Below are 22,774 nucleotides of genomic sequence, written 5' to 3' on the forward strand. Positions count from 1 at the left end.
CACTATTGATAAGCGGCGTTCAGTAGGCGATTTCTTGTCACTGATAATCAGGGAAGGTAGGAGAAGGTTACGATCGCTCTGAACATGTGTCGGGGCGTGATTTCTGCCACCAGACTCAACATAAACGACTTTACGCATCGTCAGCAGGGTCGTAAATTGTCGTCTAAGTATATAAACAGTATCTTGTTGAATAATGGAAAGATGATAACGAAGGCGTGGGAAGACTTTGTTAACTCGGGGAAACGCTTTCGCTGTCAGATAATTGGGCAGGTGTGTGGATATGTATATAAGAAGCAGTTGGGTGGGATGATTTTCAAACAATTCGTTCCAGTATGCGATCACAGTGTAGCAGTTTTCTCGTGCTGCTCGTGCTGGGTGTTGCATCCGGTGGGCTAGTACGGTACGACAACTTCCACCTGTTTCGGGTTGCGATCACAGATCAAGAGCAGTTGAAGGTTCTGCAGAATGTGGAGCTTCAGAATGATCAGGTAAGGGTGCGATCATAAAATGAAACGATCTTGTAACTTATGTTAGAATTTCAACAGTTCATATTTCTAGACTATCCCACACAAGTGGGTATGAATGTGAGTGTGCTCGTTTCTCCACGAAAGCTGCTGGACTACCTTCAACTTGCGAAGAATGTGCATCTTTCCTCACACTTGGCCACAACCAACTTCCAAGCGATTCTGGATGCGGAAAACCCTCCCGCAAAGAACAAACGCAGCGATGAGTTCGGTTGGGAAGAGTATCAAACACTCGATGCCATTTACAACTGGATCGATGAATTGGCTGTTAAGTACTCCTCCATTCTTACCGTCCAGAGCATTGGGCAATCGTACGAAGGTCGTGAGATGAAGGTGGTGAAGCTGTCCCATCAGGCAGGAAATCCTGGCATCTTTATTGAGTCGAACATTCACGCTCGTGAGTGGATCACCTCCGCTACGACCACGTGGCTGTTGAATGAACTGCTCACGTCCTCCGATCCGGCAGTACAGGAACTGCTCACGTCCTACGACTGGTACATTCTGCCCGTCGCCAATCCGGACGGATTCCACTACACCAAGACGACGAATCGATTGTGGCGCAAGAATCGCTACCCCCACAACATCCTCTGCCCGGGGGTTGATCTGAATCGTAACTTCCCGTACCACTGGATGGAAGGTGGTGCCTCGCAGGTAGCGTGCAATGATATCTACGCGGGACCGTCTCCCGCATCGGAAGTGGAAACACGTAACATGATGGAGTACTACGAAACGATCGTCGATCGGATTGAGCTGCATCTGCAGTTCCACTCGTACGGGCAGTACATCCTGCTGCCTTACGGTTACCAAGATGCCGACTATCCGGACAACTATTCCGATCAGCTTGAAATAGCGGAAGCGGCTGCGATCGGGTTTTCCAAGCGCTACAACACACCGTACACCTACGGTACCATTGCGGATGTGCTGTGTAAGTTTTATAAAACAAACAGCTTAAGCTTGCAGGACCTTTCACAGCTCCATCCAACCGCTTCATTTCAGATGTCGACTCCGGATCTACCACCGATTGGGCGCACGGTTATCACAAAACCCCGCTGTCCATGTGCTTCGAGTTCCGCGATAATGGTGCGTACGGGTTTGTGCTGCCCGCGGACCAGATAATTCCGAACGCCGAGGAAACGCTCGACGCTCTGATAGCGATGCTGGCCAAAGCCAAAACAATGGGCTACTTCCAACGATCCTGAAGTGCACACTAGACAAATGACTGCTCCATCAATCAAACACATGAGTGGGTTTGCGTTTTTATGACTTCTGACTGCCTGTCAGCATAGATAAACCAGACTAAGAGGTTTTATTTGCAATTGTCAGTGCCCTCAACCCCTATTTTTGATAAGATGCAATAAAAATGCAAAGCTTCTTGCCGATTGCTTGCACGGTACGCACGGTAGTGTTCATTTATTGCCGCAACAGGTAACGATGGTAACGGAACGGTTCGTGGGTCTAGCGCTAGTTTGCGCAGTGACGTTGGTAGCTTGCGCTCACGGCAAGCTTAGCTACGAAAACTATGCAGTGTATAGGGTTGACATTGCTTCGGAGAAACAGCTGGCGGTGCTGCAACACCTGGAGTCCCTTCCCAATGGGGTGTGTACTATTCAGAGTTCGTTTTGTATACAAGAAGTAAAATGGGCACATTTCTTTCCGTTGCGATTTCAGTACACCTTTCTGGACTTTCCATCGAGTGTGAACAAAAGCGTTGAAGTTGTCATTCCACCCAGTGAGGTAGTGAATGCGCAAAGACTCTTCCGACAGCATGGCATCACGAATAGCCTCATCACTGGCAACCTGAAACAGTAATGTCGATGTAAATTTACTTTGCAAATGGAATTCTGCATCATCAAAATACTCTCTTTATTTCTTAGAATCCTTGATCAGGAGCGTCCCGCTCGCAGAAAGGCGGAAGGTTTCGGCTGGACCGACTATCATACCCTCGAAGAGATCTACGCCTGGCTGGACGAGATGGTGGCACAGTACAGCACCGTCCTGTCGGTGGAAACCATTGGACAAACGTACGAGAAGCGTGACATGAAGGTGATCAAGCTGTCGTACAAGGCGGGCAATCAGGGTATCTACATCGATGCGAACATTCACGCCCGCGAATGGATCACTTCGGCTACCGTTACGTGGCTGCTGAACGAGCTGCTCACGTCCGAGGATGCTCGTGTGCGTTATATTGCGGAAAATTATGACTGGTTCATTGTGCCTGTGGCAAATCCGGATGGGTTTGTGTACACGCATACCACGGTAAGAGAGGCTGTGGGAAAGTGAGGCTTGCATGTGCTATATGAAAATCATTTGCAGGAACGTTTGTGGCGCAAAACCCGAACCCAGCACAATCTGCTGTGCTACGGAACTGATCCTAATCGCAACTTTAACCACCAATGGAACAGTATGTGTTGTATATGTGTGGAGTAGATATTACTTGATCTCTGCACCTTAAACACTCTCTCCTTTACAGATGGTGGAACGTCTACGATGCCCTGCTCCGACACCTACTCCGGTCCGGAACCAGAGTCGGAGGTTGAAGTGAGCAATCTCACCTCATTCGTACGATCGATCGCGGCAAACGTGAAACTTGCTCTGTCCGTTCACTCGCACGGCCAATATATACTATTTCCCTTTGGCTACAATAATGCACCGCGCGCTTACAACTATCAAGATTTGTTGCAGGTCGGACAGCGTGCTGCAGTTGATATCTACAAACTATACAGTATGCCATACCGCGTAGGGACGACGGCTGATGCGTTGTGTAAGTTGACTAAAAAGCCCAAAAACAGGCATCACATCATCAACACTTCCTTCTTAAAACCACATTCTTCTACAGATGTTGCTTCGGGAATTTCGGTTGATTGGGCCTTTGCCGTTGCTGGCATTCCGCTTAGCTACACGTATGAGTTGCGCGATCAGGGACCGTTTGGATTCATCCTGCCGGCCGAACAGATTGTGCCGAACGCTGAGGAGCTGCTCGAAGGTATTGCCAGCATGATCGATGAGGCGAAGATTTTGGGCTACATGTGAAATGGATGTGCAATATTGATACAGTGACCGAGGTCCTGTTCGCTTAGGAAACAATAAATTGAAAAGTTTACCACATTATCTAAGTTTTGTAACTGCTTTATCTTATCACGGTGACCGATTTGCATTCATTATGTCATGGACGCTGATAATGACTTTCAGTTATGTTTACTAACGAGTTTTTGTTATGTTCGATATACCTGCTGATTTGGGGACTACTGACAAAGCAATAGCCATACCGATTTGATAAGAATTGTTTCTTACGGCGAACCACTTTTTTCGTTTAACTATTCGCACGTCACGGAAGCTTGAATGGGACCGAATTGAATAGAAATTATCTTGATTCAATGATACTACTCTCAATCCACAACCAGCGTCTTATCAGCACAGGGACTTTCCAATAGCCGGCCCAATCACCTGCCTCAAGTACTATCTCTTTTCGTACGAAAATTTTGTTGCCAAATCATTCCCCAGCCAATGGGCGTTCTGCGTCACTTAATCCTATCTCTTGGGGGATGATAGGCTAATGCTTTGTTTTCCCCCGTCCCGATGATCTCCAATCATTATCGTATCCGAGCCCCCAATGGAACGTACTCCAACACCGCTGATAGCCGATTGCCTATAAAAGCGGCCTGATTGTGTACGCATCGCTATCGTTTCGTTCAATACGCAAAGACGACAAGGATGTGGTTCAAGCTAACGTTGCTGCTGGTGGCCGCCATTACCTGGGGCGGTTCAGCCGAACAGGCACGGTTCGACAACTACCGCGTGTATGAGGTGTCGATCGAGACGGAACGGCAGCTGAAGACGCTCCAGCATCTGGAGCTGAATCCCGATGGGTACAGCTTCTGGGAATCCCCGGTGCAGACCAACATGCGCCTGAGCATCGTGGTGCCGCCGCACAAGTTTGCCCACTTCGAGGAGCTCTCGGTGGCGCTTGCACTGAAGACACGCCTGCAGATTGAAGACTTCCAGAAGTAAGATATACATCGTTTTATTGTGACAGCTATGTGTTAATCTTTGACTGACCTCATTTCACAGAGTGATCGACAACGAACGTCCGATGCGCAGTACGCGCGCCACCTTCGGCTGGACCGACTACTACACCGTGGATGAGATCTACGCCTGGATGGATCAGATGGTCGCGCAGAATCCTACCATTCTGTCCGGTTCGGTGTACGGCAAATCGTTCGAGGGACGTGATCTGAAGGCAATCAAGCTGTCGCACAAGGCCGGCAATCCGGGTATCTTCATTGAGGCTAACATTCACGCTCGCGAGTGGATCTCGTCCGCTACTGCTACGTGGCTGCTGAACGAGCTGGTTACGTCGAGCAACGCTGCCGTGCAGAACTTGGCCCAGAACTACGATTGGTACTTCATCATGGTCGCTAATCCTGACGGTTTGACCTACAGCAAGACCACGGTGAGTAGTTTTAGGGTCGTGATAAGGTATGGAAGATGTTGATCGTAACCTACTGCTCTTCTCAACAGAACCGTCAATGGCGCAAGACTCGTCAGCCAGTCAATGCACTCTGCGTTGGTGCTGATCCTAACCGCAACTTTGACTACATGTGGATGAGTAAGTGCATCGAAACTCATGTGACTCATTGGCGGAGACATCTCAAACTACATCTTTTTCCCTTTCTCAAGCCGGTGGAGCTTCATCTGTCCCCTGTTCGGACACGTTTGCCGGATTGACCGCCTTCTCCGAGCCGGAAACGAAAGCCATGGCTGACTACTACGCGACGATTGCGGACAAAATCAACATCCAGTTCTCGTTCCACTCTTACGGCCAGTACCTGCTGACTCCGTTCGGATTCAGTGGTGCTCCTCTCCCTTCGAACAATGCCGATCTGCAGCGTATTGCCGCTGTTACGGCTGCCGCGATCGAGGCTACCTATGGAACGCGCTATACCTATGGCAACAGTGCCAGTGTGCTGTGTAAGTATCTTACTTTCATTTTAAAGTTTAAATATAATTAAATGATGCACTTCTTTCCTCTTCTGTCCACAGACACTACCTCTGGAAGCACGGTCGACTACTTCGTCGGAGTGCACGGTACCAAGCTCGGATTCACCTTCGAGTTCCGCGACACCGGAGCAACCGGATTCGTCCTTCCCGCTAACCAGATCATCCCGAACGCGGAGGAGACGCTCAACGGCATTATTGCTTTCGTGGCCGAAGCCAAGACTCTTGGATACGTCTAAACGGCACTGCCTGTTTTTATTTCCCTATTCCAATAAAGCAATACAACTAAACTTAAAACGGTTTACATATCTTTCCCTCTTTCCCTCTCCATGCTTTGCGACTGGTTCGCTTGCGGTGCGCTAGTTTCGTTGAGCTTGCGCTTTAAAGTGGCGTATGTAGGACGCCAGTAGTTCATCCATCTTGTACCCTTGCTTCGTTTCTAGCAGCAGCTTGGTCGATCCCATCAAGCTGCCAAACTTCACGTGGAAGTACGTATTGCCCGAGCTCCAGAAGTTTAGCTCGGTGTAGCTGTAGCTCTGCAGCACCTCCTTTGTGTGTGGATCGATCAGATGAAAGCCGGTGCGATTGATCGCTATCAGCAGCATCGCTGGTAGGTTCTGATCAGTCGCTTGGTTTACCACGAAAAACGTTGAGCCGAACATTGGGAATTGCTGCATAATCTTCAAGAAGGCTAGCTTCGCCTCGCTCACGGTGATTCCCTTGACGGAGTCAATCTTCGCAACGATATCACGCTTCCAGTGATCTACCTTCTGCAGCCGTTCCGCATCCTTCGCTATCAGTACGGGCAGGAAGTCGTGGAAGCTCTTGCTTAGCAATGCCAGATCGGACACTTCATACTGTGCCCAGAAGATGTACGCTGCCAGATCCACCACCTGCTCCTTGGTGAGTTGATAGTAGCCTTGCAGCACCTTCGGCACCTCCTGGTGGAAGTGGAATATCTCGTCCGCATTGCGATCACGCCCCGGCACTACGGCGAGCCACAGTTTCTTCATGAAGAACAGCTGATACTCACACTGGATGCGGTTGTCATTCGTACGCGACGGATGTGTCTCGCGCAACCACTCCAACAGTTCGTAGATGAAGTCAAACACAAAGTAATCCTCCGGCACGGACAGTACCTTGTCCATCACCTTGATGAACAGACTGAACCCTTCGCACGACTTTAGCTCTAGCCGGCGGGTAATAGTCTGTATCAAATCCTTTGTCTTGGTGCACGACTCGATCTGGAACGCTTCGTCCGTATCGTCCGGGAAGTAAACCTTGTGGTAGATCTCCACCGTACGGTAGCGTATCGCTTCCACCTCGACAATGTACGGCGGATACTTCCGGGCGCCCAGCTTGATCGTTTTCTGCAACCGCTGCAAACAATCGATCGCGATCGGATGCTTGCGGGTGCGCAGGAACAGAAACAGTTCCTTCTGGAGCGGTTGGCTCGGGAACATTACACCCGTCGCAAGCCACAGCAGATCCCAGCCACGTTCTTCACTGATTTGGATCTTGTTTTCGGTCAGCTGGCGCATCATTTGACAGTAAACTTCATCGCGAAGCAAGTCGTCGGACATTGCCGGGGTGAATATTTTGGCGACATCGATCGGTTCGCGGCTTTTTGGCAAGTCGCCCATGTACTAGAGGAAGAAGTTGGAAGGACAAATCAATAAGTGTCTTAAAGTAAAGACATCTTAATGCACTTACCTTCAAAATCAGGGTGAAAATCATAACAGCAGTATCGCACTTGGCACGATCGTTTTGAAGACGTTCAAGCAGTGGCGCCTTCATTGGATCCCTCGTGTGCTTCCAGAGCTCTTCAACTGTCGTCCTGCGCACACTAGTGATGCTTGTTGAAGAGGACACAATCCTAGGAAAAGGAGGGCAAATAGATGAAAAATTCTTTAAAATTAATATAAATCTTCTAAACTTACGCAATCGGAGCTCGGAAGTGATTCGACGCGAACTGCTGCAAAGTGTGCATCTTCTTCCGCTGAATGGTGTTGTAAATAGGACCAGCATGTTTCTTGCTCTTTATCGCATTCTCTTTCTGTAAGAAGTAGCATATGTTAACAAAAACCCGACTACAATAGCCCACAATCAAACGTTACCTTGTAGAAGTTCAACACAACACCCGAAGGAGGCAAGATCGTTGGTAGAATGTAGATCGATTCCGTTGGGAAGTAGCCCGACTTGCCATTGCTCTCTCCATACCCCCAAGTAGCCTCCTCAGCCATCAACGACTCACCGGTGAACCCTTGCCCGAGCGTTATCAGATCACCCTTCAGCAGCGTCAGCACCGTATCGTCCGTTGTGTCCGATTTGTACGACTGCACCACGATCGCATAGATGCTGCGCTTCTTCAACCCGTCCAGCAGGAAGTTCACCAACTCCGCCACTACCTTCGCATCGAACGTTTTGAAGCTAAACTCCTCGCCCTGAATCGTCCCAATATACAATGTGCCGACTTCCGTCTCCCCATCTTCCTCACAGCTAATGTGCACCACCTCCGGATAGGACAGCTCCACAAGCACTTGCTCCTGTTCATCCACAAAGTATACCCCGGACCAGTTCACCGCAATGATCACGTTTGCCGCTGCTAGCGATGGACCACTGCACTGAACCGCCTCGAAGAAGCGCGAAAACATCATACCCCATGTGATCTTCGCAAACAGCACAATGTCCTCCTTGGCAACACCGCGCTGCAGGAACTCCTTCACACACCGACTCTTCTTGAACGCACTCTCAATCATCTGCATCCAGCGTGGAGTCGTCTCCGCTCTCAGTACACTTTTCGGCAGAAAATCCTTCAGTCTCTCCTGCAGTGTTTTCGTGCTCATCTCACTTCCATACTCTGCGTAGTACTGCAGCGCGGCAAGCATCGCCAAATCCTTGTCCGAATTGCTGACAAGCTCTCCCAAATTCAAGCCACGCACAATCTGCGCATATATCAGCTCCGTTGCAATGGGATCAATGGCAGGATCGTGCCACGGGGCGAACAGTTCCTTGCGGAAGAAGATCTTCCAATCGGCCGCTCGCTCACTCTGCCCCTGCTCTTTCGCGTACTGCTCACAGTTGGAGATCGCGTCCATCAAGAACTCACGACCACTCTGCAGTGACAGCACCTTGTCCTGCATTGTGATGAAGATCGAAAAGCCGAAGCAATCTTTCAATCCCACCAGCTCGCTCACCTTCTCGCACAGCTCACCGGCCGTTGTGGCGGAGTCGGTCTCCAGCGTACGGTTGCTACCATCCATCAGGATCACACCGACATTGATCGGTCGTTTCGTTTTAGTTGCTTGTAGCTCCAGCAAGGATGGAGGTTGTCGGCGTGTTCCATTCTTCAGGGTACGATCAAGCCGTAGCTCGCAGTATGGGGCATACAACTCGGGACCGTCCCTTATGAACGATCGTAGATACTTCTCAAACCGTTCCGACGGTGGGAAACAACCCACACACAGGGAGAGCAAGATCCATCCCTTTGCATGCGAAGTGGCCGTTGGGTTGTTGGTAAGCTGCTTACAGATCTGGCAGTAAATCTCATCACGCAAGTTCTTGTTCAAAATGCCATGCCCAATGATAAAGTGCAGCTTGTCCAGATTGTTGCTGCGACTGTTCAGAAACTCCTGATAGTCCGTAATTTCCTCCGTGTTCTCCACGATCGACTTCAGCTCGGCGGGGATTTTCGACTTCTTCTTCAACGTCCGGTGGATCATCTTACGATCATGCTCGGACAGCGTTTCCTGGAATGCCTGGAAGTCCTTCGTCTTGGCAAAATTGCGCCCCAACGTGACGGTAACACGCTGCATCACAGGTTTCAGCTTGGAGTCGTCACTTTCATCTTCGTACTTTGCGTCCGCCATATCACCCATAAAGCGTAGAATCGTGATCCAAAGAGCCTTTTAGGGGGAAGGGAGAATACAAAAACAAATCATAGTTAATTAATGACTCCGCTTTCTTCTCCCCTAGTCTAGACCAATCCACAGCGCGTGTCTCACCTGGGCGGATATCACATCGGCCGTGCTGTACAGATCGAGCAGGGAGGATTTAAGCTTGCGCTTACTGAACTGATAAGACGCATTGTTCGCAAAGTAGGTGGCCGCAAATTTGGAAAAGTTGTAGTCGGATAAATCCTCCCGATAAGAAACCGTTTGTTGTTGCTGCTGCTGATCCGTTCCTTCTGGCTGGTCAGCACCCTAGCACATGGATGGGGACGCATAGGACGGACACAACAAGCGTATTAGTGTTTGTAGCTCAAGCCTGCCCGAGGTTGCGGCTTTACCATTAGATCGAAGAAAAGAAACTATGTATAGTGCTATATACAGGTGGAATAACAAATGAAATGGAAATGGTTGTGTTATCTGATGTAATGTGTGTATTGTGTCATCGATGTTAGTGAGCAAACTCAACGCGATTGTGTACTTCTGTTCGAATTTTTGGTGTGTGTATATATGTACAACTCTTTGACTCTATGTCTATATAAATGTATGTGTGTGTTGCGTGTGTTTGTTAGTTTATGATCTTATGCTATCTTTAATCTACAGTATTTACAACATGTCTTCAATTTTGAGCGTGCCGCCCAATACTTCCACGGAACGCGGAAACGTGCGTCGCGTGTGCGGAATTTCGCCACCATAAATGGTCGTCCGTGGTTGCAAAGCAAGGGGCTAACACGTCAATCTGATCAATCATAGTAATTGTGGACTTGGCCACCACGCTAAACTGACTATCTTGACGAGTGCGTGTAGGAGTTGTCATGTAAGCTGACGGCAGGGCTTACGCGCGATAAGAGGCGCGATATCGTTGCAGACCCTGGACGGATAGGCTATCCGTCAAACCGTCTGGGCAGCTCTCCCCCCGGGGCAGTCGGCGATCAATCGGCGCTTGTGACTGACGCGCTCCAGATTGGTGTCGTCTCACATACATTACAACCTGCACGACATGTCTTACTCATAATGAATCTCTTGCATCTTGAAACTGCAAACAGCTGAGCTCTTTTTTATGTATGTACATTCGAAAACAGGAACAAGGTGTATTGCTTTTAGCTGCTAATAATACTTGCTGTACTAGACGGATTTAATACATTGTTTGTGTTGTTCGAGACGAAGGTGTTTGTAATGCGATGGGAGATTAAGTGTGACTGATTTATTTACAAAATAACATCTAATTGTCGTTGGTGCATTGCTGTCTGTGTGTTTGAGCTGTGGGCGTGATTGTGCCGGGCTGTGCGAGGTTGTATGACCACTAACTGTTAGCCTATTTCGAGTGAAGGGATCTACAACAATGTGTGTGAGTGTGTGTTTGAATGCCGATTATGACCGATTATTCGATGTGGAGCCCCCGTTTCATAGCCTAGATGATTCGTAATAGTTAACCGGACGGGACAGAAGCTTCGTGGGGATGATCTTTTTGTTGCGACTCTTCTCTTCGAAATACTGGCGCATTTTGCTTACGGCTAGCGATGGTTTCCGCTTCGGTACCGGCTCGGGGCTCGTAGTACCTTCCAGAAACCCGAACACGTCGTCCACGATCTTGTTGTCCTCCTCCACGTTAATGCTCGGCTGCGGCTGCACCACCACCATAATCGGCGGTGCTGGTGGTGGTGGTGGCGGCTCCGCCATCTCCTTGTTAAGCTCATCCACCCGCAGCCAGTAGTTGTGTTCGGCGTCCTCCTGCCAGCGCGCATTGCCCGACTTGCGGAACTGTAGCTCCTCGGTGCGCTGCAGCGCAATGATTTCGTTCATGCGCCGCGCTCGGTAGGTGATGCGATCGCGTAGATTGCGGCGCGTTAGATACCCACGGCACTGGGCTTGCAGTTGTACGATCGCTTCCCGCAGCCGTCCGAAAGCGTACGTTTGGGTGCGCGATTTGATGACCGATTGTAGTCGCCGGTAGCCGTTGCGCATGATCAAGTACTCCGCACGGTAGCCACGGGCTCGCCAGTGCTTCTGGATCGTGATCGCTGCCTGGCGGTAGCGGCGCAAATACCTCCAGAACAGTACCTTACGCAGGGCTCGCTGAATCAGCACCACGTAGTGTAGATACACACGCGATCGTTCCGATTCGAGCAGATAGTCGTGGCTTTCCTTCAGGAACACCTTCGTCATGCCGAACTGATAGTCGTCCGGTATAGGGACGAGCACCTTGGCGCAGATATCCTTCGCCGCCTGTACACAGTCCACCTTGTGGGCGGGACCAATGCCAGACACGAGGTGACGATACCGCTGCACAAACTCACGGTACGTGTGTCGGACGGCGTATCCAGCCTTTCTTATCTTTGCGGTTTCCATCATGCCCGAGTAGCGGAGCTGCCGTACACACAGTGCCTTATCGATGATCTAAACACACAAAAACGAAACGAAACATAATCACACATTAGTAGCAGATATCGGGGCAGCATTTCCTGGAAAATCTGAAGCTACCTCTTAAACCCCTTACCTTTGGCCTCTTTATATCGTTCGGCTTGATGCAGCGGATGAAGTACGGATGGCAGGAGGAAAGCGTACGCATCAGCGAGTCAAGCGAATTCCTGAACTGCAGCGACAGCGTAATCGACCGCTTGGTCGTGTCCAGCGAGTCATCCGTCCCGAACAGTGCCACCAGATAGTCGTTGGTGCTCTTCGTTACTAGCTCCTTCAGGTCGGCACTGAACGAGTCGCGATTTTTCTCCAAAAAGCCATCCACCCGGTAGAACACGACGCCCGCAAAGTGCTGTATGCCGAACGCTGCGTCCTTATCATACTTCGGTTTCACGTAGACCGATTTCGTGCCGTGCGTTGAGTGTAGCTTCGAGAGCATGGTCATATCGGTGCCCTTCGGGAAGCGCGTCTCTTCGTCGATCAGCGACATAAGGTTGAGCGACTTCATGCCGATCATGTCCAGAATTTCCTGATTGTCGATAAAGTCGATCGTGGTCCAGTTGATGCCTTCCCGTGCGTACTCCGCTTGCTCCATCTGCAAGAGGAAGTTCAAGAGTGCGCTAGAGTTCTCTTATAAGACCTCTCTAAGGCCCCCCCGCCCCATTCTCACCTTGAAGATGTGCTTCACGAAGAACTGCTGCAAGTTCTCGTTCGCATAGTTGATGCACAGCTGCTCGAAGCTGTTCACCTCGAACTGCTCGAACCCGAAGATGTCCAGCACACCGATCGACAGCTTACCCCTGCCCGACGGCTTGTAGATCGCCCGGTTGATCTTGTCCACGATCGTGATGAACAGCTTCCCGTAGATCGCCTTCACAAACGCATCCCTCGCCTCCAGTGCCTGATCCTTCGAAAGCTGCGACACTACCCGCTCGCCATGTGCCAGGATCGTCCGGCGCGTCAGCGCACTCAGCAGCTGCGCCTTGGACACACCGAGCAGCACCGCCACCCGGCCCACATTCACCGTATCACTAATCTCCACCGCATCAATGTTCTGCACCACCGTCGCCTTATACTTCACGTTGCCCATGTGCAGGATGGCCGCCAGCAGGCGCAGTATCGACCGAATCTCCTCATCATCGAACGCCAGCACCTTCATCGCCGACCGCACATCGGCAAACTCTTTCGCATCGTTCCGGCCCTCACAAAGCAACGTCTGCCCACTGGTAAGATAGGCGTACGCCTTCGGCGCATCCTCCAAATCGAGCGCCTTCCGTTCATCCTTCGACAGCCCCGCCAGCATCGAGTAAAAGATGTGATAGTTCCGCTCGCCCCTATTCTGCCGCACAATGCGTGACTTCTCCAACAGATACTGCTCAATCCGAGCCCCCCCAATCACGCCCTCCGCCGTAAAGTGCACATCGATGTACTTGCCAAACCGGGACGAATTATCGTTGCGCATCGTTTTCGCATTCCCAAACGCTTCCAGGATCGGGTTCGACTCGATGATCTGCTGCTCGATCCACGAATGCTTCCCGCTCGTCGCGGCCAGATACTGCAGGATCAGCTTGGTGCTTTCCGTCTTCCCAGCGCCCGACTCACCGCTGATCACGATGCACTGATCGCGCTGCTCGCGCCTCATCTCCTGGTACGCACTGTCACCGATCGCGAAGATGTGCGGTGGCAACTCACCCAGCTTCCGGTCGCGGTACAGATTGATCTCGGCGTAGGTGTAGATCGGCAGTATCTCGTACGGGTTTATCGCAACCAGCATGCTGCCCGTGTACGTCTACCGAGGTGGAGGAGCAAAACAAACAAACAAACAAACAAAAAACAATCAATAAAGCACCAAACGGACACACCAAAAACACTGATTGACCTACATAAATCTGCTTCTGCCGGTAGCGCACGATGAGATTACGCAGTATGGCGTACTCCTGGAGGTCGCCGAGCGTTATCATGTCGTGCACGGTCTTCTGTGACGTCACGTGCATCGGTTTGATTATCTGGGACGATGGATCGGGGTCGTTGTGTGAGAATTTGGTTGTGCTCAAAACAGGATAGCTTTGCTTACCTCGGCGTCCTTCACCCAGAACTCTTCCCCATCGTCGTTCGCCACCAGCGTGCGGCCCTCGTGCGTACGAAGCACGCGGCCCGCGTACGGTAGCTCGAACTCATGCTTCTGCTTGGGCTGGATCCAGACCCATTCGCCCTGCAAGATAAAGAGACGATTAAACGTTAGATTGGTAATTGGTAAACAATAACAGACTCTTTTTTTTTAGGGGTAAGACAATAAACTCCTAATAAAGGATTTATCTAATCGGCTTCCGATGGGGGTCGGAAGATCCGGGTTCACTCGATCAAGTTCGATCAGGTGCGTGTGCTATTTTAGAGCAAAATTACTCTGCTTTCTTTAATTAATTCAAGGTCTAATTCCACTCAAACGGTAAGGTGCGGTAAGCTGATTACGGAACAGATACTTCTGGAGCTTTTGTTTAAGACCATCAACACGCAGCCCTTGCCCCACTGTCTTCGCCTTAATCCTTATCGAAACAGACAAGATTAACCGATGGGTTCGGTGGTTTACCAGCTAAAACTGGACTTAAATTTCACTCAAATTACAGTCGTTTTTTTTCAACTCCATTGTCACCTCCCCACAAAAAACGGTTCGATAAGACCACCACGGCACGATAGCCACACCACATGCCCACACAACAAAGTGCACACCCGTGGAGTGAAATCGATTCTTCCACGTTCCATTTCATAACATAATTAGAGAAGGACACGTTCGCCCATGCCAATCAACTCATAATAGACCCATGTTTTTCTTCCTATCAAAGGCAATGCACTTCAAGTACCATATCGCGCCGCATGCTCTCCCTGCAAACTTGGGACGCACCACTGTCTCCACGCACAATCAACCCAACGGTTCACTTATCAACGATCAACGAGGTAACACACTATCACAAGGGACGAGGTAACGCCGAGGGGCACCTGTATCGCGGCTCGTCATCAGCGAAACTGACGGACCCGCATCCACCCGCAACCGCCAGCTAGACGGAAGTGCGCTCGACAGGCTCGACACGTTGCGCCGCGATGGCGCACAGACAGTTCGTCTTATCCTTGATTTGTCAGCCCGCTCGTGCACGCGTTATCAATGACTAAGCTCCGGTGGAATGTAACACCTTACCAGCTGGCATCACACACAAGAGTGGGGAAGGTGTGTGTGGGTGTGTGTGGGGGGAAATAGAACTCAATACTTACAAGCTCCTCTTTAGTATCCATCGTGACAAAGTCGTTTTGTGGTGCTGTTGCTATTCCTTCTCAACTCTACTTCTCAACACACACTTCCTGAATTCGTCATCGAATCGTAAAACAAAATGACGAGAAAGTTGCAACGTCACCAGTATGCGTGTTGTGCTTCTTCCTACTGCTTCTTACGCGATCTATTCGTATCAGCACTAATTGCACGGTGTAATCAAATTGTAAGTACGTCAATTTACATCCGGATCCGGACACTTTTTAACGATTTTTTACGAAATTCTTCACAAATTCACTACGCTGCCAACGAATCAACGCGTTTGCACAGAGGGAAGAAAAGGTAACGAGCAACTGCCTATCACCTTCTACCGCCGGTACCTAATGCACTGGCTTCGATTCAATCAATCGCCTGTGACTGTACCAGAGACTGGGCTGAGATTCGCACGATATCTCACCACTAGGCTGTGCCCCCCCCCCCCTCCTCGCCGCGTTATCAATTATTGAGGGTGTTATCTTTCCAATGAAAGGTGATAAGTAATTTCCCTCCCGTGCGGCCAAACACACTGGACGAGATACACTGTGTGGCAAAGTGACATAAACGTCGAACGGTGACATTAAATATTAAATTGTAAATTAAATATTTTTTTTAAAAGCATTTTTGGTAAAAAGGTAAAAACACGTGCCATGTTTGCAATGCAAAATTGCGCCAAATTGCTCGATCCGGAAGCTGCTCGAATCCGTTACTGCTCGACTTGCTGTCAGACCAGCGTTGAATTTGGCGAGGGAGCCTTTCTGGCCGCACTGTTGTTTGTTTACATTCAAAAGACGGTAGGTTATCAATTTCCACATTTTTATTCATTTCTTCGTGTAATTACTGCTTTTACGAGTACAATCATTAACAAAATCAATTGCCTTCGGTGTTCTCATCACATTCCTTACCCAAAATCCTATGAATACTCGTTACTTTCATAGAACGCCTTCCCTCTCTTGTTCCAGCCGGCTTTTCAGCACCACCGCAACACGATGGCAAGACCGATCTCGTTCGTTACCGGAAATGCCAAGAAGCTGGAAGAGGTGCGTGCCATCCTAGGGGCACGCTTCCCGCGGGAAATTGTCGCCGTAAAGCTGGACCTTCCGGAGCTGCAGGGTGAAATCGATGATATCTGCAAGCTAAAGTGCTTGGAAGCGGCCCGCCAGGTTAAGGGGCCAGTAATGGTGGAAGATACCTGCTTGTGCTTTAACGCACTGAAAGGACTTCCGGGTAAGTCAAGCCGCTGCATTTAACATTTGTGTTAGACTTTAACAGCCAATTTAAACTCCCGGCAGGTCCCTACATCAAGTGGTTCCTCGACAAGCTCGGCCCGGAAGGATTGCATAAGCTGCTCGACGGTTGGGAGGACAAGTCCGCCCAGGCCGTGTGTACCTTCGCCTACACGGACCGGCCGGACGGTGAGGTGATACTGTTCCAGGGCCGTACCGAGGGAAACATTGTGGCACCAAGGGGGCCGCGCGATTTCGGCTGGGATCCCGTCTTCCAGCCGACCGGGTACGACCAAACGTACGCCGAGCTGCCGAAGCCAAAGAAGAACGAAATCTCACACCGGTACCGTGCGTTAGCGAAGTTGGCGGAACATTTTGCCGATGAAAGCAAATGAGTTGAAGGTTTTTATCAGTAAAAGTGTTAGCATTTTACAAACGCAAGAGCTTTTGGAGTATTATTGGTAATTTATTTTACTACAAACGCTCGGTTTTTTTACTTTTTGCATTACTTAGCAGCCTCTCTCTCTCTCCGCCGTACTCGTACTTGTCATTTTAAAATAGTCTTTTGCAGAGCTTGGAAATGTTAACGTTTTTCGCTTTCTCTCTCGCTCTAAACTTTCCTGACTTAAATTAAACGCACACACACACACACACGCTGGTCGAGTTAAGAAATGTGGAAACCGGCATAATTGACGGAGAAGAACAAATTGAACTTTTGAAATAGAAAATGTGACGAAAGGAGGAAAGTAACCCTCCCCTCTCTCGTTGTGACTAGTCCGAGGACAGGCGCCCTCGAAACGAAGCCGCTGTGATGAGCCGCGCCCCCTCTAGTCGGTCTTCTTGCTCTTCGCCTTTGGTTTTTTGGTCGCTGCCGGTGCAGCGGCGGCGGCGGCGGCGGGAGCAGCCGCCTTCTTCTTCTTCTGCTGCTTGTCCGACGCGTTCCAGTAGTACAGCATCTGCAGCGCAATGACCAGGTTGGCGAACGAGGACGAACCGTACGTGATGATCATCATCTGATCGCCCGTCTCCTGGATCGAGGTGAAGATGCGGGCGAGCGAACCGGCCAGCAGCATAAAGCACGTTACCGCCGATAGCTGCCCGGTGCTACCGTTGCGATAGTTGGTGAATGCCTGCGACAGCTTCCCGAGCAGCAGTATCGGCACGTTGAACCCTTGCGCAATGAGCAGATAGTTGAGCGGGGTCAGCCCACCCATCAGCACGTACACCAGCGCGGAATAGCCGACGGTAAAGGCACCGGCAAGCACGGTAGAACCACCGTAGAACAGCACCATCATCGCAATGATGGCCGTCTGCAGGGCGAGGAAGGCCGTATCGCCCCAGGCACTGAACGGAAACCCGTTCACGAAGCTGTACGCCATGTGGATCGTGATGGCGAACAGGTCCAGCAGCACGCTGAACAGGCTGATGCCGCGGGCCGACTTGTTGGCGAGAATCTTCGTAATCTGGGGCACCTTTACCAGCACCGAGCCGGCGATGATGCCGAGCCCTAGGCCCTTGCTGAGCAGCGCCCGGAAACAGTCACCTACAAAGAGGGAGGGAAAACGAGTTCAAAGGTTAGCGCGAAAGATTGCAAGAGCACACACACACGATATTACGTACCATCGAGCAGGTCGAACTCTACGAAGTAATTATCGTAGCACTTCTCGTCCATCAGGTACAGCATGAACTGCTTGCCGTAGTCCACCATTTTCGAAGGCCGCTAGGGACTATGCCACACTTTAGGCGATAAAACGGGATACTCCAAGGAGGGTTTATGCAAAACCGCAGCACCAAAAGCACCAAACTCCGAGGGAGAAAAACACTAAATTACCGACGGGGCTCACGCACAGACGGCACAGAAAAAAAGGACAACACGGCACCGACAGTGACAGCGTCAAATGTCAAACACTGCAGTGTGCGATGTGTTGCGATGTTTTTTCCCCATTGCGGGTTGGCGATGATTTTTGTTTCGCGAGATCTAGTATGGCTTTTGGTTTCATTTTCGGCTGAAAATCTGTTAAAATTTGATGTTCTTTAAATCTTCTGTAGTTTCATAATTTTTAGCTATAATAAAACACTATTTTCTGCAAAATAAACACCACAATCTAAGCCCACTGTGCACTGCTGTTCGGAAACGTCAAACCGTGCATGCGATAAGCAACAAATCGCAAGCATCGGCTGCGCACAACATAACAGAGCGGAAAAGATTCGCCAACAAATACATTCTTTTGTTGATATTTTCTACCAAACATTGCCGAAATTTGCTATTGAATGGCTTCAGCGACACCTCAGGTAAGCAGAAGTGGTGGGTGTTTCTCATAAATCACCTGTAACCTGGCCCCAGTCCACGACGTAGTTTCTCTCCCATCACCAATCGAGTGTTTTGATGTTGATGTAACCGAGTCCATATTTCATCATCCTGCGTGTGTCTGTTTACGTGCTCACGTACTTGTGTTTCCCTTTGTTTGCCAGGGAGCAAAGCTGCTCTATGGGTTGAGGAAATCGAACAAATTCGCCAAAGGGCTCGGGGCCATGCTGCCCCAGGCTTACCGGAAGTTTTGGAACGAATGGAAAAACCAAACGCCCGCGGCCGTCCATTACGTCCCGAAGGATGGTAAGTGTGATGGGGGAGGGGGAAGTGAACCCACACAAAGCAGGCTCCCTCAAACGCGACCACTCAATCATACTTTCGCCCGTAGGTATGTTCCAGCGGGAAGACATTACCGGGCTCGTATCGCCCATCCAGAACGTGCCACTGCCGCTCATTGATCCGCCGGAAGCGCACGACGGCATCTGGGGCGGTGAGGCGGTGATCAAGGGCTTCCAGAAGCGCAACCAGTACAAACGGCGCGTGCCACACTTCTGGGTGCCGGTGCTGCGCCGCTCGGTCGTGCACAGCCGGGTGCTGAACGAGTACATGGCGGTGACGGTGACCGATAGGACGCTCGCCCAGATCCACGACCACCATGGGTTCGATCACTATCTGCTGAAAACCCCGGCCTGCGATCTACGCTCACTGCTCGCCATCAAGCTGAAGAAGAAAGTGCTGGAAGAGCTGGCCGCTGGCTGCCCGCGGCTGGCGGCGGAACCGTCCAAGCAGCAGGAGTACCTGAAAGAGTTCGCCTGCTACCTGGAGCAGTACACGCCGGAGGAGATCGAGTGGTACGGGCTGACCTATACCGAGGCGCTGATGAAGATGAAAAGCATCACCGAAGAGCACGACGCCCAGCTGCCCCAGAAGCTGCTGTTCCGGCAGAAGCTGATCGAGCAGCTGCGGGAGGCCGGCATCCGGGAAGCGCAGGAAGGCGAAAGTGGCGGATCCGAGGTGGAGGAGCTGAAGGGAATCAAGGATTCTGCCTCCTCCTCTTGGTTGTCGAAGCTTAGCTTTAAACCGAAAAATTGGTAGACTGAGGGTGGCGACGCGTCTTTCGTTAGTGTGCGTGTGTGTAATTTGGGTGAATTAGAAGTACGCGCGGGAGTCCTGTTTTAATTTCACTGTCTGTGCCAGTGAATAAAACCACCATCAAAACGCGCCTGTTAATAATAGTAACCAAACAAAAACAAAACTCATCTTCTTTATGCTATATTTCGTTCGCTTATTCAGTGGGCAGTGGTCAGTTTTCGGTACGGCACGCAGTGTAGTGGCAGGGTTTCAGTCCCGTGACAGTGTCAGTTGTATGAGCGGCAGTACTTTAACGGAGGACAGATCGGACAGGATCGCTTCAATGTTTTCGACCGACGTCACCTGCATGAGGCTTTCGCGCCGGAAGCTCAGTATGATGATGGCCAGCAGGGACAGTATTTCCAGGCTGTCGTACCCGAGAATCAAATCCCACAGTATCAGTAGCTGTTCCGGTGGTAGGTGGCCGCTGAACGCGCGCATCAACCACTTGAACACTACACGAATCCTGCAGCATGTGGAACGGAACATAGATAACGAACGGTCGCAAGCACGGTGCGTGGTAGGCTACTTACGGTTGGATTTGAAGTTCCCGGAAGTGTGACCACAGCTGTGGTTCGTGCGTTTGCAGCAGCTTCTCGAACAGCAGGCACAAACTCACGATCCCCTGCGGATGGGTGTTGATCGTGGTGAGCCGATGGCAGTACCGGATGTAGAACGCCCGGAAGGTGTAGTACAGCGAGACGGGATTATCGTACAGGTAGCAGAACGGGGCGGCCAGCATGCAGATGCCGTGGAACGGCACGAACCCACACGGTGGCCCTTCGTACTGCTTCGCTTTCGCCGAGTTGGTGAACTCCACCTGTATCAGCTGGCTAATCTCTGTGTCTCTGCTAAAGCAGAGCATAATCTGTGTTGGCGAATGAAGGGAACAGATCAAAGCAACCTTTTTTTAAGATTCCAAAATCGACCACGTGTGTCGCAGCTAACCTACCTGATAGAGCACATCTTCAAACACGAAGTAACGGTCATCGTTCGTAGCGGTCAGTTGTACGTCTTTGAACACCAGCTTGTCCACGATGGACTCGTTGGTCAGTACGGACTGCCGTAGCGCTTCCCAGTGTTCCACGTGCTGCAAAAGAAAGCATTTTTAAATATTGCATTCGTGATGCAAACACGGGCCACCACACTTCATACGCACATGTTGCTCCACTTGGCTGCCGAGCACGTACGACCATAACGCTCCCCGTAACGGTGGCGGCGTTACTCCCTTCTTCAGCGCCTGCTGGCACAGCGGGGCGTGCCGTGTCTTCAGGATCTTCTGACACGTGACCGACCAGTCGCCAAAGTTGTTATCGTTGCGCAGCAGCTCGGAAAAGTGAACCCGCAGCTCGAACAGATTCTTCACCGTGAGCGAAATGTGCGAGAATTCCCATTTCGGCAGAAAGCTTGAAAGAAAAGAAGGACTCAAATTAGCGCCATTCGATCGCGCCCGTAAGGGGGCACACTTCCGGGCAAAAATGGAAGGCTCCCCCTTCAAGGCGGATTATCCCGTAAAACGTGTGTATGATTGTTTGTGGTTACTCAGTCTCATCCTGCTTCATCGGTCCCTTGAGCGATAGCAGCACGTCGAGCAGATCTTTGGGAGCGTACACCGGTCGATAGTTGCTGAGATCGATCTGATAGGTGCTGAGCTCGTCCCACTTGGAGAGGATCTCCTCCCGGTCGGATGCGGTGCGCATCTGACCGTGCAGTTGCGCTTTCGATTCCGAGCACATCGAGTTCAACGACTTGCGTACCCGTCGTTCCCATTGGATACCTGCTCGGCGTAGATAGTTCAACGGATCGCTGCTGGCCGGCGTTGGACGAGTGTCACTTTTTACGCTGTTCCGGATCAGATGGTAGATCACGTTGCGGATCTCAATCTCCAGCCCGTTCGCCTTGATCGCCGTCTCGAGCGTCTGCTTCATGTCGTCCTTGTCCACCTCCGGAGAGCAGGAAAGTTTCTAGCCCCCAAAAAATAGAAAAGTAAAATGGATTTATTGGTTGCGCACTCCTGAGACCCAAGGTCCTTGCCACTTACTTGCACCATCTTGTAGAGATTCCCGTACAGCTTCATCGTCTTCACGTCCTCCGCCAGCCGAAGGGCCGTATGGTGGATGCTCGTGTCCTTCAGTTCCTCCATGAAGCTGCTGTCGTGCACGGCCAGCGGATAGATTGCACCAGGCTCTGCCGAGTCGGCCAACTCTGTCGACGACTGAAAGGAAACTGTTGCAATATTCGTCGGCGAGAAGAACCTCCCGCACTCGTCATGCTCAACGAGTTCTTTCTCCATTTTTTTCCATGTTACTTTACGTCCACAATCCCCCCCATTTCATCCCCCTGCTTACCGTTGTGTCTTCTGTGTCCTTTGAATTGGTTGCCCTCACCAGCATCGTTTTCACTCGTGCTCCACGGTCCACCGCCAGCCACTTTCTCCCCCTGATAGCGAGAACTCGCGTTGCAGAGCTCGTTTGGTGAATCAATTTTACGACAACCCGTCAGCAAACTTCCACGACGGCCGATGGTAAATATTTATTTATTCCGACGGGGTAACCACCTACTCACGGCCTTTCTCTCTCTCCCGCTCTGTCTCGCTCTCTCTCTTCACAAGGGTCGAATTTTGAAAATGGGGTGGGACGGCATAAGACCGCCCTTTCTGGTCAGGATTTGCTGCCTTTTTTCCTTCCACGGTAGGATTTTCCGGTATCAAAAAACGGACACGCACAAACACCGAAACAGCACACAGCACAGCACGAGAGCAAGAGTTTGTCCCGAGCTGCCCAGTATTTGTCCGTACACTGTGTGGCTGGGTGGCGCTGGTGGTGCTTTGATTGGTAACCAAATAACCAGGCATCGTTACCCGTGGCAACGCTCGGTTTGGTGGCGGTGACCTGTTTTACAGTTTTTTGCGCAAGTTTTCTCGGTCG

At 50.7% G+C, this 22,774-nt stretch overlaps 8 protein-coding genes across 12 annotated transcripts; 5 read left to right on the forward strand and 3 right to left on the reverse strand.

Moving 5' to 3' along the window:
• The first annotated feature begins 9 nt into the window (after positions 1–9).
• LOC120960061 (zinc carboxypeptidase-like) lies at positions 10–1,917 on the forward strand. The gene is made up of 3 exons (XM_040383987.2): positions 10–488; positions 546–1,449; positions 1,521–1,917. Exons 1-3 carry the CDS (start codon positions 333–335, stop codon positions 1,721–1,723), a joined length of 1,263 nt encoding a protein of 420 aa, XP_040239921.2. The 5' UTR covers positions 10–332; the 3' UTR covers positions 1,724–1,917.
• Positions 1,918–1,925: 8 nt separating this feature from the next.
• Positions 1,926–3,632, forward strand: LOC120960062 (zinc carboxypeptidase-like). Its single transcript, XM_040383988.2, has 6 exons — positions 1,926–2,120; positions 2,193–2,329; positions 2,399–2,780; positions 2,838–2,925; positions 2,995–3,285; positions 3,361–3,632. Exons 1-6 carry the CDS (start codon positions 1,956–1,958, stop codon positions 3,552–3,554), a joined length of 1,257 nt encoding a protein of 418 aa, XP_040239922.2. The 5' UTR covers positions 1,926–1,955; the 3' UTR covers positions 3,555–3,632.
• Positions 3,633–3,724: 92 nt separating this feature from the next.
• On the forward strand, positions 3,725–5,816 carry LOC120960064 (zinc carboxypeptidase-like). The gene is made up of 5 exons (XM_040383990.2): positions 3,725–4,528; positions 4,593–4,974; positions 5,043–5,130; positions 5,202–5,492; positions 5,565–5,816. Exons 1-5 carry the CDS (start codon positions 4,236–4,238, stop codon positions 5,756–5,758), a joined length of 1,248 nt encoding a protein of 415 aa, XP_040239924.2. The 5' UTR covers positions 3,725–4,235; the 3' UTR covers positions 5,759–5,816.
• Positions 5,750–15,572, reverse strand: LOC120960055 (unconventional myosin-VIIa-like). Of its 4 annotated transcripts, none has more exons than XM_040383974.2 (11): positions 15,149–15,564; positions 13,959–14,096; positions 13,768–13,890; positions 12,555–13,673; positions 11,964–12,479; positions 10,979–11,863; positions 9,524–9,721; positions 7,637–9,424; positions 7,460–7,575; positions 7,233–7,395; positions 5,750–7,165 (listed from the first exon to the last, which is right to left on the reverse strand). In XM_040383974.2, the coding sequence occupies exons 1-11, from the start codon at positions 15,167–15,169 to the stop codon at positions 5,879–5,881; spliced, it is 6,354 nt and encodes a 2,117-aa protein (XP_040239908.2). In that variant the 5' UTR covers positions 15,170–15,564; the 3' UTR covers positions 5,750–5,878. The 4 variants fall into 4 exon arrangements, with proteins under 4 accessions (XP_040239908.2, XP_040239909.2, XP_049464282.1 ...); XM_040383975.2 differs by lacking the exon at positions 15,149–15,564 and adding an exon at positions 14,743–14,950; XM_049608325.1 differs by lacking the exons at positions 5,750–7,165; positions 7,233–7,395; positions 7,460–7,575; positions 7,637–9,424 and having other exon boundaries at positions 9,628–9,721; positions 11,026–11,863; positions 15,149–15,571.
• Positions 15,573–15,868: 296 nt separating this feature from the next.
• Positions 15,869–16,848, forward strand: LOC120960068 (inosine triphosphate pyrophosphatase). 2 transcript variants are annotated; one of them, XM_040383995.2, is made up of 3 exons: positions 15,869–15,973; positions 16,142–16,406; positions 16,472–16,848. In XM_040383995.2, the coding sequence occupies exons 2-3, from the start codon at positions 16,169–16,171 to the stop codon at positions 16,798–16,800; spliced, it is 567 nt and encodes a 188-aa protein (XP_040239929.1). In that variant the 5' UTR covers positions 15,869–15,973; positions 16,142–16,168; the 3' UTR covers positions 16,801–16,848. The 2 variants fall into 2 exon arrangements, with proteins under 2 accessions (XP_040239929.1, XP_040239931.1); XM_040383997.2 differs by having other exon boundaries at positions 15,891–15,973; positions 16,118–16,406.
• Positions 16,849–16,850: 2 nt separating this feature from the next.
• LOC120960067 (mannose-P-dolichol utilization defect 1 protein homolog) lies at positions 16,851–18,297 on the reverse strand. Its single transcript, XM_040383994.2, has 2 exons — positions 18,026–18,297; positions 16,851–17,948 (listed from the first exon to the last, which is right to left on the reverse strand). The coding sequence occupies exons 1-2, from the start codon at positions 18,111–18,113 to the stop codon at positions 17,233–17,235; spliced, it is 804 nt and encodes a 267-aa protein (XP_040239928.2). The 5' UTR covers positions 18,114–18,297; the 3' UTR covers positions 16,851–17,232.
• A 237-nt stretch (positions 18,298–18,534) lies between these two features.
• On the forward strand, positions 18,535–19,971 carry LOC120960066 (39S ribosomal protein L28, mitochondrial). The gene is made up of 3 exons (XM_040383993.2): positions 18,535–18,697; positions 18,878–19,019; positions 19,105–19,971. Exons 1-3 carry the CDS (start codon positions 18,677–18,679, stop codon positions 19,809–19,811), a joined length of 870 nt encoding a protein of 289 aa, XP_040239927.2. The 5' UTR covers positions 18,535–18,676; the 3' UTR covers positions 19,812–19,971.
• A 69-nt stretch (positions 19,972–20,040) lies between these two features.
• On the reverse strand, positions 20,041–22,668 carry LOC120960059 (TBC1 domain family member 19). Its single transcript, XM_040383985.2, has 7 exons — positions 22,196–22,668; positions 21,889–22,062; positions 21,390–21,811; positions 21,007–21,253; positions 20,800–20,937; positions 20,381–20,715; positions 20,041–20,313 (listed from the first exon to the last, which is right to left on the reverse strand). Exons 1-7 carry the CDS (start codon positions 22,238–22,240, stop codon positions 20,058–20,060), a joined length of 1,617 nt encoding a protein of 538 aa, XP_040239919.2. The 5' UTR covers positions 22,241–22,668; the 3' UTR covers positions 20,041–20,057.
• Positions 22,669–22,774: the final 106 nt, after the last annotated feature.

The sequence above is a fragment of the Anopheles coluzzii genome, chromosome 3, assembly GCF_943734685.1.
Source record: "Anopheles coluzzii chromosome 3, AcolN3, whole genome shotgun sequence".
Classification (NCBI taxonomy): domain Eukaryota; kingdom Metazoa; phylum Arthropoda; class Insecta; order Diptera; family Culicidae; genus Anopheles; species Anopheles coluzzii.

Bases quoted from the DNA above. Each gene is read 5' to 3' on its own strand.
- LOC120960061 (XM_040383987.2), top strand. From the start codon at position 333: ATGCGATCACAGTGTAGCAGTTTTCTCGTGCTGCTCGTGCTGGGTGTT. The intron at 489-545 runs GTAAGGGTGCGA...GAATTTCAACAG, and splicing joins TGGAGCTTCAGAATGATCAG to TTCATATTTCTAGACTATCC. The intron at 1,450-1,520 runs GTAAGTTTTATA...GCTTCATTTCAG, and splicing joins TACCATTGCGGATGTGCTGT to ATGTCGACTCCGGATCTACC.
- LOC120960062 (XM_040383988.2), top strand. From the start codon at position 1,956: ATGGTAACGGAACGGTTCGTGGGTCTAGCGCTAGTTTGCGCAGTGACG. The intron at 2,121-2,192 runs GTGTGTACTATT...TTGCGATTTCAG, and splicing joins TGGAGTCCCTTCCCAATGGG to TACACCTTTCTGGACTTTCC. The intron at 2,926-2,994 runs GTATGTGTTGTA...TCTCCTTTACAG, and splicing joins CTTTAACCACCAATGGAACA to ATGGTGGAACGTCTACGATG.
- LOC120960064 (XM_040383990.2), top strand. From the start codon at position 4,236: ATGTGGTTCAAGCTAACGTTGCTGCTGGTGGCCGCCATTACCTGGGGC. The intron at 5,131-5,201 runs GTAAGTGCATCG...CCCTTTCTCAAG, and splicing joins CTTTGACTACATGTGGATGA to CCGGTGGAGCTTCATCTGTC. The intron at 5,493-5,564 runs GTAAGTATCTTA...TTCTGTCCACAG, and splicing joins CAACAGTGCCAGTGTGCTGT to ACACTACCTCTGGAAGCACG.
- LOC120960055 (XM_040383974.2), bottom strand. From the start codon at position 15,169: ATGGATACTAAAGAGGAGCTT. The intron at 9,722-10,978 runs GTAAGCAAAATG...TCCATGTGCTAG, and splicing joins AGCGGAAACCATCGCTAGCC to GGTGCTGACCAGCCAGAAGG. The intron at 7,396-7,459 runs GTAAGTTTAGAA...TCCTTTTCCTAG, and splicing joins CACTTCCGAGCTCCGATTGC to GATTGTGTCCTCTTCAACAA.
- LOC120960068 (XM_040383995.2), top strand. From the start codon at position 16,169: ATGGCAAGACCGATCTCGTTCGTTACCGGAAATGCCAAGAAGCTGGAA. The intron at 16,407-16,471 runs GTAAGTCAAGCC...AACTCCCGGCAG, and splicing joins CGCACTGAAAGGACTTCCGG to GTCCCTACATCAAGTGGTTC.
- LOC120960067 (XM_040383994.2), bottom strand. From the start codon at position 18,113: ATGGTGGACTACGGCAAGCAGTTCATGCTGTACCTGATGGACGAGAAG. The intron at 17,949-18,025 runs GTACGTAATATC...CCCTCTTTGTAG, and splicing joins AGAGTTCGACCTGCTCGATG to GTGACTGTTTCCGGGCGCTG.
- LOC120960066 (XM_040383993.2), top strand. From the start codon at position 18,677: ATGGCTTCAGCGACACCTCAG. The intron at 18,698-18,877 runs GTAAGCAGAAGT...TTTGTTTGCCAG, and splicing joins TGGCTTCAGCGACACCTCAG to GGAGCAAAGCTGCTCTATGG. The intron at 19,020-19,104 runs GTAAGTGTGATG...TTTCGCCCGTAG, and splicing joins CCATTACGTCCCGAAGGATG to GTATGTTCCAGCGGGAAGAC.
- LOC120960059 (XM_040383985.2), bottom strand. From the start codon at position 22,240: ATGCTGGTGAGGGCAACCAATTCAAAGGACACAGAAGACACAACG. The intron at 20,938-21,006 runs GTGCGTATGAAG...TTTCTTTTGCAG, and splicing joins GCAGCCAAGTGGAGCAACAT to CACGTGGAACACTGGGAAGC. The intron at 20,716-20,799 runs GTAGGTTAGCTG...TCGCCAACACAG, and splicing joins TTGAAGATGTGCTCTATCAG to ATTATGCTCTGCTTTAGCAG.